This window comes from Pieris napi, chromosome 1 (genome assembly GCF_905475465.1).
Source record: "Pieris napi chromosome 1, ilPieNapi1.2, whole genome shotgun sequence".
NCBI lineage: Eukaryota > Metazoa > Arthropoda > Insecta > Lepidoptera > Pieridae > Pieris > Pieris napi.
In genome coordinates this window covers 1,276,754-1,291,217 of record NC_062234.1, presented here as the reverse complement: position 1 = coordinate 1,291,217, position 14,464 = coordinate 1,276,754, and the positions used below count along the sequence as shown (strand labels likewise).

Below are 14,464 nucleotides of genomic sequence, written 5' to 3'. Positions count from 1 at the left end.
AGACACAAAAAGTCAACGACGTCCGTCAGGCACTGAAGGCTGATCACCTACTTGCCTATTAAATTACCAAATGATCATGAAACAGAGACAGAAATCTGAGGCCCAGACCTAAAAAGGTTGTAGCGTCATTGATAATAATTATGTGCCAGCAAAATCAAAAATGGGTAATATATACCAATATAAGAATCTTCTTTCAGTAAATCATGCACTTGTTGGGCCCATTTTATTATTGCACCTTCAATATTTGTTTTCAGATACAAATCCACATCCTCTTCACTAAAACAAACATTTATTTTAAATATTTAATGTTTATTATAACCAGTTTCCAATTGTAGTATTTTAGCCCATACAAGTTCTCACCTTTCCCTTAGCCTAGCTTCAGCATTGTATATAGTCTCTACTCCATCCGGCATGGGCAGCATTACTTGGCTATTCATCTCTCCCTTTAACTATTAATAATAAAAATTGAAACAATAGTACTTAAAATTATGGCTTTTAGGGTCAGAATTTGTTTGTAAAATAAAATATTTTTAAAGTTAAATATACAAGGGCCTTTTATGTCTGTATAATATTTTTTTATAGAGATGTAAGTGGTAGACTTCCCATATCTTTCCCCGTGGAGATTATCAATTAACATGGCGTGGCAGAATTTTATTACATTAGAACAAATTATTAATTTAAAAAAAAATCTCTTTATACTTAAAGTTTTGCCTTTATGGAATTAGAAATGTTTAGATTATATGATTATTTTTTATTCATCGATTTTTATGCTAAAAATCGATTAATTAAAAAACCGATTTTTATGCAGAATTTACACATATCTAATACCAATAGAAAAGTAGAAAATGTACAGTTTGTTTACGAATTTCAATACATTACATTTTAAATCATTTTTCATAATAATCAAAAATCACTTGGAGGTGTTCCAATCAAGGTCCCCCGAGACACCTACGTAATCAGTATCATCAAATTCGGGCGACGGTTTTTCTGAATCATTACCGATTTTTTTTGTTTTTTTTGTTTGTTTGTTTTGTTTGTTTACCTGATGCATTAAATTTCGTAGTTCGTTAACATGTCTCTTCATATCGTTTTTCACTATCTTGGGCCACCCTCGTTGATTTTCCGGATTGCATAGGAGTGGGCCAATAACTTCATCAGCCATCACGGATAAATCCATTAGCACATTGCCTGATAATTCACCAAGCGTCAATGCCTGGAATATTTGAATATTTATAATATTCATATTTGCTACGAATTCTTGGCCTAGTCCAATCTCAAACGCGGGATGAGAAATATATAAATGATGAAACAATAAAAAGGTAATTACAGTACACAACTAATAATAATCAGTGGCGCTACAACCTCTTTAGGTCTGGGCCTCAGATTTCTGTCTCTGTTTCATGATCATTTGTTAATTTAATAGACAGCCTTCTGTGCCTGACGCACGCCGTTGACTTTTTGTGTCTAAGGCAAGCCGGTTTCCTCACGATGTTTTCCTTCACCGTTAGGACGAATGTTAAATGAGCACATAGAAAGAAAGTCCATTGGTGCACAGCCGGGGATCGAACCTACGACCTCAGAGTTGAGAGTCGCACGCTGACGCCACTAGGCCAACACTGCTCTCACAATTAGAGTAGAATTTTATATTTTCCCTGGGTTTACGTTATACTTTTTGTTTTTGATTTCATTTCATGTTTACATTCACTTTCCCGTTTCCGGTTGCAGTATTTTGGCGCCACCATTTTTAAAAGATTGAAATTCGAAACTTTGGTACGTTAAAAGGAATGTACGATACCTATATATACTGTCGCACAATTAATTATAAAAGACATATTTAGCATAGGTAAGCACAAAGTAATTGATCACTTACTGGTGACTTGTAATAACATGTTTTCCCAACCTTTTTCAAGCACCAGTCTCTCACAATAATAGATAGCATTAAGTTTATTGTCAAAAGAAAGATCTTAATGTACCACTTTATTTGCAATTATTTTTATTATCAAAAAAAAAATCTTTGCTTAGCTAAAAAAATTTATGGATAACTGACCTGTCTGTAATTGGTGGCTGTTATTTTGTCGTCAACATTTCTCAAGAAATAAATCATCTTTCCCCTGCTTACTGGAGGAAAATTAGTCGCACAAGTAAGCAGGCCGGCGGTATTAACTCGAAAAACTAGTATATCGTATTTAGGCATGTCAAAATACCTAAACAAAACATGCTGAAAGTATAGTAGAACATTATATTATGTGTATACAAAATTCCTAAGTACTAAAATCTATTGTTTTATTATAGTTATAAATAAAAAATATCTAATAGTTACCCTTTCATCTCCGGTGATAAACTTATTCCATTTCTCTATTTTAAGTTTGAGAGACTTTAGGATATATTCGGACATAAATTCTAAGCGCAAATCAACGTCTTCTTTCTGTGACGGAAAAGTAAATACGTATTAACATAACTATGGATATATAACAAAATAAATCTTATTATTGTGGGTTTTGAATTATTTTGTCGAATACCTACGAAGATTTCGATCTCTAATAGGTATATACTACTTAATCTTCGTGCATACGATACAGTGGAAAGCTGTGGACATTAGCTAAGTCCTAAGTTTCCTAGACTTAGAATTTTAACTATTAACGATGTACATACATTTTACGAATCATTTGTACCGTACGGAATATACCAATTACGAATTAAACATTATGTTTTGACTTACATCACCCATTTTGCTGTCTATATGTCCTTTGCTAATTAATTATAATAACATCTATTGTTTCTTATTAGTCTAAATTCATTTTCAAGAACTAGTTTAAAATATGTTTGTTTTATTGTCTCGCATTAACATCAATAATAAATGAACAATGGTTGTTATAGCAACCGCTTTTCGAAATTCAAAAAATCGATTTTCTGTTAGTCTAAGATATTAGAATGAACCTTTGCGTTTACGTAGTAATGATTTGGTTCTTAATTCCATTCAATTCTATAAAAACATCGTTTATATTATCAATTCTATTAATATATTCAAGGTATATCTAAAAAAAACAAAATATAGTTCAATATGTCAGTAATGACTCCATAGCAAGTGTCATAAGTCGTGACACATTGTAAAATGTCAGATAGATCTATTTACCCGCGTAAACTAACGTGTAAGTTGTAACTGCAGTTTGTACTTTGTAGATTGTATTATTGTTTGTAAAACAAGTAAAACGGTTAACGGAAGCTAAGATTTTAGGAGCTTCTTTACGTTTAGTACATTGTAAACCATGGAAGGATTTGACGATCCTGGTGTATTTTTCTCTGATAATTTTGGAGTAGAAGAAGGAGAATCACAAGATCAAATTAACCTTCAAGCAGTTAAAAAGAAGTTCAAAGAGTTTATGAGACAATTTCACACAGGAAACTTTAATTATAAATACAGGTAAGTAATGACCGCATCTAAAGTTAAATTGTGAGTTCCTTTAATAGCATAACATTTATCGTTTTCGTTTTAGGGATGCTTTAAAAAGAAACTATAACCTTCGTCAATATTGGGTAGAACTTAATATTGAAGACTTGTCTAGCTTTGATGAAGTGCTGGCTGAAAAACTGTACAAAAAACCAACTGAACACATACCTATACTTGAAGAGGCAGCAAAGGAGGTAACTCACAATTATATCTAACAAGCAATTATAAATATTTGTTCTGTTATTGTAGATTACAATTGAATTGAAAATTAAATAAGGACATTGCAGTCTAAATCAGAAAGCATGCATTCTGTTTTTAGTACAGTGTATAGTGTGTAGTGCCCTCAGTTCATACAAAAAGCACTAGATTGAGATATTGGGAATCAAAGCCCAATTCATTAGACCTCCTGTTTGTTAGTTACACCTGGTTTTAAAAGTAAAGTAATGATCTAGTAATCAATTTAACATTACCTTTATGTTATTATTAGTTAGCTGATGAGCTGACTGCACCTAGACCAGAAGGAGAAGAAAAAGTAGAAGATATTCAGGTGCTGCTCTCATCAGATGCCCATGCATCTAACTTAAGAGAACTGAAGGTAATTTTAATTACTTCAACCATGTTAATACTGAAAATATTCAGAAAATAATATTTTGTTTGTTGTGTAAAAGTGACTTTAGAAATTTTTATATCATTCTTTAAAGTATACCAAGGATTCCTATTGAATATTGAACATCTTTTTATTAACATATAACCCTAATAATTATTTACAGTCAGAAACAGTATCCAGATTGGTAAAAATACCTGGTATAGTTATATCAGCATCTGCAATCAAAGCAAAAGCTACAAAAATATCCATTCAATGTAGATCATGTCGTAACATGATACCCAACTTGGCTGTAAAACCTGGACTTGAAGGATATGTTATGCCTAGAAAATGTAATACGTAAGTAGTCATTTTATAAAATTAATAATTATGATAAATAAACACATTTATTTTCTTATAAAAATGAGATACGTGTGTTACACCATATCATGGCATATCTGTGTTGAGACTTGTAATCCCCATTCATACTGGTTGTATGCATTTCCGTGAGTGTACTATTGATAATATTTTCCTTGAGGTAAGTCTTGTTTATGTTTTCAGAGAGCAAGCTGGTCGACCAAAATGTCCGCTAGATCCATATTTCATAGTGCCAGACAAATGTAAATGCATTGACTACCAGGTACATTTTATTAATATTGTACCTTTACAACTATTAGGGTCTGTTTCACAATGTATGAATAAAGTACTAATAGCTATGCAACACATAAATTATTTGGAAGATAAATTGTGCTATTTGACATTCATCGGACTCATAACTTATTATATATTATTATTATTTAATTAACACACTGGCAGCTTTTAATAAGCTGATGCGCGTGTATTAAGGGATTTGGAGAAACTTATCCAGTCTATTTTTAAAGGTGTTCACAGATGGTGCACTGATCACACTTTCCGGAAGCCTATTCCAGTCGGCCACTACACGGTTTGGGAGAAAGTTCTTTAGGGAATTTGTTTTGTGTTGAGTGGTCTTAAGTTTTAAAGAACTACCCCTCAAATGCGTATTTTCACTTAAAATGAAGAGCTTCTCAATTCCTGGAACATTATAGTGGCCAGTGAGGATTTTATAGGTTTCAATGAGATTTCCTCGTAATCTCCTACTTCCTAAATCAGTAAGGTCAAGTGCTTTCAGACGCTCATTATAAGATTTCTTCCTGAATGACCTGATCATTTTCGTGGCTTTTCTTTGAACCCTTTCAAGCAAACTAATATCCTTTATGAAATAAGGATCCCAAATGCTGTAGGCATACTCTAATAGTGGTCTAATGTAACATTTATATATCTTTAAGAGTGTTCTTGGTGACAGGCATTTGAATGATTTTCTCACTAAATAGAGCATGGAATTAGCCTTTTTCACTATATTCATAATGTGACATTCCCACTTCAAATCACAACTGATGGTAACACCCAAGTCTTTTTGCGTGAATACTGGAATTAACTGCTGTTGACCTAGGCGATAAGTAATGTGCGGATTTTTCTTTCCTATGTGCAATATTGTGCACTTATTAACATTTAGTGACAGAAGCCACTGCTTGGTCCAATCAAAAATATCATCCAAACCACCCTGTATTGCTTGAGATTGGGAGAGTGGATTTCCAAAAAATTTTATGTCGTCGGCAAAGATCGAATGTGAAATCTGTAGTGAGTTCTTCAGATCGGTCATGTAAAGAATAAAAAGTAAAGGGCCAAGTACTGATCCTTGAGGAACGCCACTTAGTACTTTTCGAGGCAAGGACAGTACATCTCCAATGCGAACTCGAAAACATCTTTCCGTAAGATAATTCGTAATCCAAGCTAATATTTTTCCTCGGATCCCTAAGTGCTCTAACTTGCATAAAAGTCGGCGAACTGGGACACCGTCAAAAGCTTTTTCAAAATCTAGGTAGATTATATCTATAGGATCACCCCGGTCGAAACTTCTTACCCATTGATTCAGGCACATGAGAAGGTTAGTTGCGACAGATCGTCCTGGTACAAATCCATGCTGTTCGCAGGGTATTATATTTTCATCCAAAAGGAATTTCCTTAATTTCTCAGCTATAATCTTCTCCATACATTTGGATAATATACACGTAAGACTTATAGGTCGATAGTTGGAGGCTGATAATTTGTTACCTTTCTTAAATATTGGCACAACAACAGCAGATTTCCAATCGGACGGTACAAGGCCTGTGTTTAGCGATGCATTCATAATTTTGGCTATGTTATCTGCGAGTGATTTGCCACATTTTTTTTAATAGTATCGATGGAATGCCGTCTGGTCCTGACGCTGTTGTGTCGTCAAATGTATCTAGGGATTTTGAAACCATTTCACTCGTAATCGAGAAAGCATCAAAGGAAGCTTCAGTCCTGGAGAGTTTGATGTTCGGTATTGGTCCATCAGGTTCTGGGGAGTAATTTAACTCAAAGTTATCAGCAAACATGTCCGCTATCATTGATGGCTCAACAACAAGTTCATCTACCTCATTTTTTAAAACCGATGGAATTCCTGTTTTAGAGCTGAATTGTTTTCTAATGTATGCATAAAAAGATTTTGAGGAAGTATCAATGACATTTGATTCAAATTCACTTCGTCGTTTTCTTGTAAGTTTAATAATCAAATTATTTATATATCTGTATCTTTTGTACATGCTATCAGTCCTGGCTATTCTGTATAAACGCCATAGTTCTTTTTTCTCGTTAGTTAGATGTAATATTTCGTGATTTATCCACGGCTTTTGTAGGTTTTTATTCTTGCTTTTAGTTTTAAGAGGTATAGATTTTTTAATTGCGTGTTGGATTTGATCTTTAAAGTTGATCCACAGATCATCTGATGAGCACCCTTGAATAATCAATGAATCAAGTTGGTTATTTAAACTATTATAATCAGCTTTATAGAAATCATATTGGGTCTCTTTTTTAGACTTAACTTCAGTACCAATAATTTGTAGAGAGACCGTGAGTACCAAATGGTCACTTCTTCCAACTGGAGGATAATAACGTACCTCACTTATAAGAGTATCGTCATTGCAAAGTACAAGGTCTAACGTTGACTCCTCGTCGTTTCTTTTTCTTGTGATTTGGTTTACGAATTGATTTAAATTGCTGTTAGAGAACATATTAAAGAAAGATTCACTTACTTTGTCTAGTTTTTTTACTTGGTTAAGAGGCCATTTTAAGATGGACTTTATGTGACACACAACAATAGTGTTTATCCTACCCATAAGTAATAAGAAGATAATTTATTAATTAACTTATATAGAACGTATCCGTACATTGTGAAACAGACCCTTAGTCTTATATTGGAACAGATTCAATTACAATAACATGTTTAATGTCTATAGAATAATATACCTACCATTAAATATGTACATTTTATTGTGCTTGTTTTTTTTTTGGAGGCTGCAAGTAGCTTATAGTTTAGTTCAATTGAATATTACATAATACAATGCAACATCTTATACACATAAAACTCTATCAGAAAATTTCTTCTATGTATAATTCCACTTGTAACTTACGTTTGATACTGCAGGTGCTAAAACTACAAGAAGCCCCAGAGAACATTCCACAAGGAGAGATGCCAAGACACCTGACTGTGTACTGTGATCGTATGCTCTGTGAACGAGTGGCCCCAGGGGCACGAGTGACCGTACTTGGTATTTACTCTATCAAGAAGATCGCCAAAATAGGGGTAATATATTTCATCAAATTCTAGCATATGTTACATATCCCTAAGACCCCGAATTTAATTCCTGACGTTAATTGTTTTTGTTTGAAAGATTCAGAAGTTAACCTATGATATTATTATTCAAGGAGTATGGTTCTTCATACATAAATATTCTAATAAATTGTAAATTCATAGAATGAGATTAAAAATATGTTAAGCATTAATAAGTGCCTTATCTACTATTGATAAATAACAAAATTTTATAAAACTGTTATAGAGAGGTGACCGAGAAAAAGGCTCTGTTGGAGTTCGTTCATCATACCTTCGTGCGGTTGGTCTGTCAGCTGAAGAAGGGGTGACTGGAGGTCTCAGGCCTTTCACTCCTGACGAAGAAGAACAGTTTCGAAGACTGGCTGCTGCGCCGGACATATATGAAAGAATAGCTGCTTCGATTGCACCAAGTGTTTTTGGAGTTGTGGATATGAAGAAAGCTATTGCTTGTTTGCTGTTTGGAGGTGGGTTTAGATAGCATACCTACATAATACATCTTTTGAAGAAGAAATTACTAAGTGTTAACGAAACTCAGTAAGTAAATTTTTAAAACATAAGAAAAACTCAAATTCAAATTACAAATAATTTTAATACAGTTTTGGATAGCCCAAATTGGCCCCTGTGGGGTATGGGCCCCACGTTAGGAAACACTGATTTAGATTATCATGTATTGAGTACATATATAAATACTATTAATTATTTATGAAAAAAAAAGCAAAATAAACTACACACACTTATAGCAATCACGAGTGGTATTATGGATATAGAAGTGATGAAGATGAAATATGAATCAAACTCAAATCTAATCTTAGGTCCATATCTTTAGTCTCTTAAGCGCTGTCAAATATTTATTTATTTTCTTATTTTCTATTCTTAATAATAATACAATAGAAAAAAAATTTATATACAAATTAAACTAAGAACATAATATTGCATATAATCAAAACAAGAAAACATAAAACCTAAACCATTCTATAACAAATTATAAATTGCAATCCTTGTGAATTCAGCCAGTTTGCAACTAAATATATCCATCTCACCTGCAATAATATTCAGGGTGCAATGAAATAATATCTTAAATTTTATACAGAAAACTTTAGTTTCGCCTCTTTTTACTTTTGTGGCAATGGATGAACAACAAATTGATTAATGTTAGTAATTGCAAATTTAACAGTTAAACAGCTGAGGGCTGATCGGTTTTAAAGAAAGCATTGTTAAGTGCGGATCTTGAACAGAATCCGCTGTTAGCTGGTTATTTCTTTTGTGCTTAATAACGAAAATTTCTAGTATTTTTATTGTATTTTTTTATGTAACATTTATGTTTACCTAAATTGTCATTTGAGATAAAAGAGTTGATGGTAAACTTTAATAAATAAACACTTATAAATTTTTTCCAGGTTCCCGCAAGAGATTACCAGATGGCCTCACCCGTCGTGGAGATATAAACATACTATTATTGGGTGACCCCGGTACTGCCAAGTCCCAACTGCTGAAGTTTGTGGAGAAAGTGGCTCCCATTGGAGTATATACTTCAGGGAAAGGATCCAGTGCCGCCGGTCTCACAGCCTCTGTCATACGCGATCCGGCGAGTGTGAGTATAATTAATACCAGTAAATTAATATCAATGACAAAATATTCATTTAAATCATCTCGGTTTTGATTTATTAACTGACCAGGTTGTCGAATTATAACCTCCAAGGCAGCAGATAACTATTTAGCTCTGGATTTTTCAAACTTATTTCACATATAAAATTTCTCATGTAGTACAGTACAACTCTCCACTCTGTTATATAAATAGTCAAGTCTCGCAAGGCAATTCTTCTACCGTAGAAAGTTGTGAGATCCATGTAATACCAAGTCGGATAATTCAGTCTCTAACTAATTCACCTTCTGTCTTAAACTCAAACTCAAAATATCTTTATTCATATAGGTAAATAAGTACACTTATGAACGTCAACAAGAAGTTAAATTAATTGTAAATTTACATTTACTACCAGTTTGTAAGTCAAGGGCGTAGAGCGGGTTAGAGAACTGGGCAAGAAACTTTCCGCCACTCTTTTTAATCGCCAAGTATTGAGTCATACAAATTGTTTGAACTGCAGCAAATCAATCCCAAAGATTAGGATCATTTAAATATTCGTCAAATTTTTAAGCTTTATTGATTAATTTACGTGTAACGAGGGCTTGGAATTTATTTAGTGATAATTTTCTAATTTCGGGAGTTTGTTGTAAAAACGAATACAATTTCCATATAAGGAGTGGTTTATCTTCTGGAGCCTGGTTGGTCGTATACTCAAATTAGTTCTATTTCGCGTATTATACTGGTGAAAGTCACCATTTGATTTAAAATCAATCCATCCAAACCGCTTCGAGAAAAGGCCGTACCGCTTCTTTGTTCAACTTAGCGAGCGCACTGCCGTCCCCCCAGATCATATTTTTAATAATTGACATTATAATAATTAATATTCAAGTGGCATTTGCACTTACAGCAATGACATCTAATCACGCTGATGTTGTAAGCTTGAAATTACGCGGCACGAAAACTGGATATCAAACGTCAAAAGTTTTTTTAAAACTGGTGCACAAACACTACCATCAGACTGACTCTCCGTTCACCATTAATTTCAGCGTAATTTCGTGATGGAAGGCGGTGCGATGGTTCTGGCAGATGGGGGCGTGGTCTGTATTGACGAGTTCGACAAGATGAGGGAAGACGACCGTGTCGCCATCCACGAGGCTATGGAGCAACAGACTATTTCCATCGCGAAGGTGAGTTTTTAAAATATTTAGTGTTTTATAGATCAAAGGAGTCTTTTAAGTCATGAATACGTTTGACTTGCGCTTTTGTATCTTTATTCAGACCTACATGACTGTTACAAACTATGTATATATTTGTTTGTAAGTAATTTTTTTTATTGTAAGAAAATTGTTTTTGATGTTATACATACTTATTTTGGCGCGTTAGGGAAAAACTATGAGAGTAAATTTTTACGATGCGCGCACACACCGTAACACGCAAAAAACTGACACTCGCACACTGTTACAAAAAACCGGCACCCTGAAGTTAACAAAGTCAACATTTGAAAATAAAAAATGTCCATTTCTTCAATTATGTATAATTTTTGAAGTGAACCTCCTTTGGAATCGTTGTGATTTCAAACCGGATGCAACGGAAAAAGAGACAGACACATAAATTAATAGGATTTGGCGTGGGAGAGAGTGAGAAAGCGACAGTAAAAAGAGACAGACACATAAATTAATAGGATTTGGCGTGGGAGAGAGTGAGAAAGCGACAGTAAAAAGAGACAGACACATAAATTAATAGGATTTGGCGTGGGAGACAGTCAGATAGGAGGCATTATACAGTGTATAAACTTTAAATTAGTGTGTATTTAAACATTTTCTGAAATAAAAAAACAGATTGGATGAAAATTAAATAAGTAATTCAAGTAAGTAGTTTAATTATAAAATTTGTTTTTGAAGGTTTCACTTCTACCACGTGTGAATTGGACACATGATTTTTTTTTTGTTATATATAAATAAACTTTATTTAACTAGATAATGCGTTATAATAAAACTTTTATATTAAATATTTTTTTCTATTGTTAGTGTAGTTTTTTTTACAAACGTAGAATAAGGCGAAAGATAAAAATTTTAAAAAGTTTTTTATCTCGTTACGCTAAAGTATAACTGAAATACACGCACGTTTTTTTTTTAAATTTGTTTGGTACAGCTGGTAACAGGTTTTACTTAAAGGTCTAAATTCAATATTTGTAATTACTAATTATATTTTCAGGCGGGCATAACAACAACTCTAAACTCTCGTTGCTCAGTACTAGCAGCCGCCAACTCGGTGTTCGGGAGATGGGACGACACGAAAGCGGACGACAATATAGACTTCATGCCCACTATTTTATCTCGATTCGATATGATTTTCATCGTCAAGGACGAACACGACCAGAATAGGGACATTGTAAGTATCATTTAAAAAAATATTAGTCTTTCTCAGAAGCGATCGTAGAAGTACCTAATTATATTGAAAGTTATCAAAGAAACGCAAATGTGTTTTAGGGTTTGCCCAGAGGTTAAGTATTTTACTTTATAATATGGTTTAACTTAAGCTTAACTAATTCATGACAATAGGTTGTGACAAAATTCATCTATTGTTGTGTTGTGGGTAACTAGATTACAATTAGTCTGTGGTACATATTTTTTGAGAAAAGTAGATTTATAGTATTGTCTTTGATTGACATAACCTTTACACATTTAAAGAAAAAACTTTTTGACCGGATTGAAGTTATGTATTATTATAAATTTATAACTATTTAACATAATTTTAAATTTATCCGAGTTTTTTCTTTAACGTAGATTTACTTACAATTAATCAAACACAAGTCTTATAAGACATTAAGTATGTGTGAATGGATGTGTGTGTGTGTGTATGATTTGAGAGTTGTTATAAGCGTGTGCTAGATTCGAAAACCAATTCAGTTCATAATATGTATATATTTGTAAAGTACCTAAGCGCAGTCCATATTATACATATTATGTTTTATTCAGATGTCTGCATCATTGATCCCTATACGCAAGCTTGGTGTAACTTATTTTTGTTGGAAGTTAGACTAGACTCTTAGACTCAAAATTCCAGGATATGTTTTAATTTGTTATAATAATATCTAGCCTCGTTACATAATATAATTATATGTTCTAGTTAATTCTAATATGGTTATAAGTTTAAGGTAATAACTAATAATTGAAATACCGTTCTTTTTGTTTGCCTTTTCCTCTATTCAATGTAATGAATTCCATACACCGGTAGTAGCGTTATCTAATACCGAAATACCATCCAGACATTAGCGAAGCACATAATATCAGTGCACATGGGCGGTAACGCAGCGGAGCGCCAAAGCGCCGAGGGCGAACTCCCCTTGGCCGTACTGCGACGGTACTCCGCGTACTGCAGGGCCAGATGTGGCCCTCGCTTATCCGAGAGCGCCGCCCAAAGACTGGCGGCCAGATATGTCTTGATGCGCTCGGGGGCCTCACTACAGGAACGACAGATGGACAAACGACTCACTATACCCATTACTGTTCGGTATGTTTATAATTTTTTCCCTGACTATATTCAAAAGCAAGTTAAATATTCGAAAGAAGTTTGTAAAACATTGTATTAGATTCAGGACTATTGTAGTCTAAGAGATGCCAAAACGAAACATTGTCTTTGGTAGACTTCACTACTTCAACTGTTTTTGGTCTGAAGCACAACACATAATACATTTCTGTGACGGATTATAGATATATTTTTAAATTATTATTTTCGTAACAAACTGTCATCACTATTTTATCGCTCCGAATCGACTCCTGCAGAGTATAAGCGATCTGCGCCTGATTTCTATTAATTTACATTTCCTATGCACATAGAGCTGTTAGTTGCGCCTAGGACAAAAATATGTTTATTAAGGAGACAATGTCCCGTAATTGTCCCTATCATATATTATCTAATATGTTTTGAGATTAGTTCTGTTTAGGCTTAGAAGTCGTTTTGGCATTAGATGGCTAATAGCTAGCAAAGCTATTGCGGACTGCCTGCAGTCCGCGCTTCGCGGACAGTCTAAAGCAATTGGATTAGATTATTAATTTTAGTACACATCTGTTTGACATAATAAATAATTATCGACTTGGTATAAAGTCGTAAAACGTTTACCTATAATTAACATTTTACAGGCAACTAGAAGCCGTAGTTCGTATATCGGAATCATTGGCGAAGATGCAACTGCAGCCATTCGCAACGGAATCTCACGTGACGGAGGCTCTAAGGCTCTTCCAAGTGTCCACCCTTGACGCGGCCATGACCGGCAGTTTAGCTGGTAATTATCATTTAGATCAGTGTTTCCCAATGTGGGGCCTACGCCCCACTGGGGGAATTTGTTGTTAAGGAAGAAAAAAATATTTGGTATTTTAATTTCAGTTTTTCATAATTTATTTTGAAAATTACTTACTGTGTCTCCTAAACCTATCATTTAACTACCTTGTTAACAAGAGAGTGAGCAAGTGAACATTCAATTATTTTACACAAAATACTTACAGAAAATAAAAGCCAGATCTAAAAAGTTGTTGTGACCCGATTTTTGTAATTGTTTAAGTCCAGGTTTTTTTATATATTCCTAAACGTAAAAATAATTTTTCTAACACCCATTTAAACAATATTTTCATAACATCTGTGCAGGAGCGGAAGGCTTCACATCCGAAGAAGATCAGGAGATGTTGACCCGAATCGAGAAACAATTAAAACGTCGCTTCGCAGTCGGTTCTCAAGTATCCGAGCAAACTATTATTCAAGATTTCCTTAAACAAAAATACCCAGAACGGGCCATACTCAAAGTGGTTCATACGATGATCAGGCGTGGAGAATTACAGCATCGCTTGCAAAGGAAAATGCTGTATCGATTGTCATAATTTAACCTCAACATTGTTACATACCTGACTAAAATAATCTTCTGAACGACTGTTTCGACCATTTCTTTTATGTACTTGTTAAAAATTAATGTTTTTTTTCTGTAAGACATAAAGGATTTTTTTAATAAAAAAGAACTAGAAAGTGTTATACCTTAATCTTTTGCATTACCTACATATTGAAACAGACTGACTACGGACTGAAAATTTATTGTGATATGTTACAAGTCACAGTAAGTTTTAACAATATCACAAATAATAATAA

The 14,464-nt window shown here is 33.7% G+C and overlaps 1 protein-coding gene across 1 annotated transcript; it reads left to right on the top strand.

Annotated features, from left to right (window-relative positions):
* The first annotated feature begins 3,221 nt into the window (after positions 1-3,221).
* LOC125052351 (DNA replication licensing factor Mcm5) lies at positions 3,222-14,350 on the top strand. Its single transcript, XM_047653144.1, has 13 exons — positions 3,222-3,421; positions 3,495-3,642; positions 3,936-4,043; positions 4,219-4,391; positions 4,593-4,671; positions 7,561-7,719; positions 7,973-8,210; positions 9,144-9,337; positions 10,375-10,515; positions 11,543-11,719; positions 12,597-12,841; positions 13,471-13,613; positions 13,973-14,350. Exons 1-13 carry the CDS (start codon positions 3,267-3,269, stop codon positions 14,200-14,202), a joined length of 2,190 nt encoding a protein of 729 aa, XP_047509100.1. The 5' UTR covers positions 3,222-3,266; the 3' UTR covers positions 14,203-14,350.
* Positions 14,351-14,464: the final 114 nt, after the last annotated feature.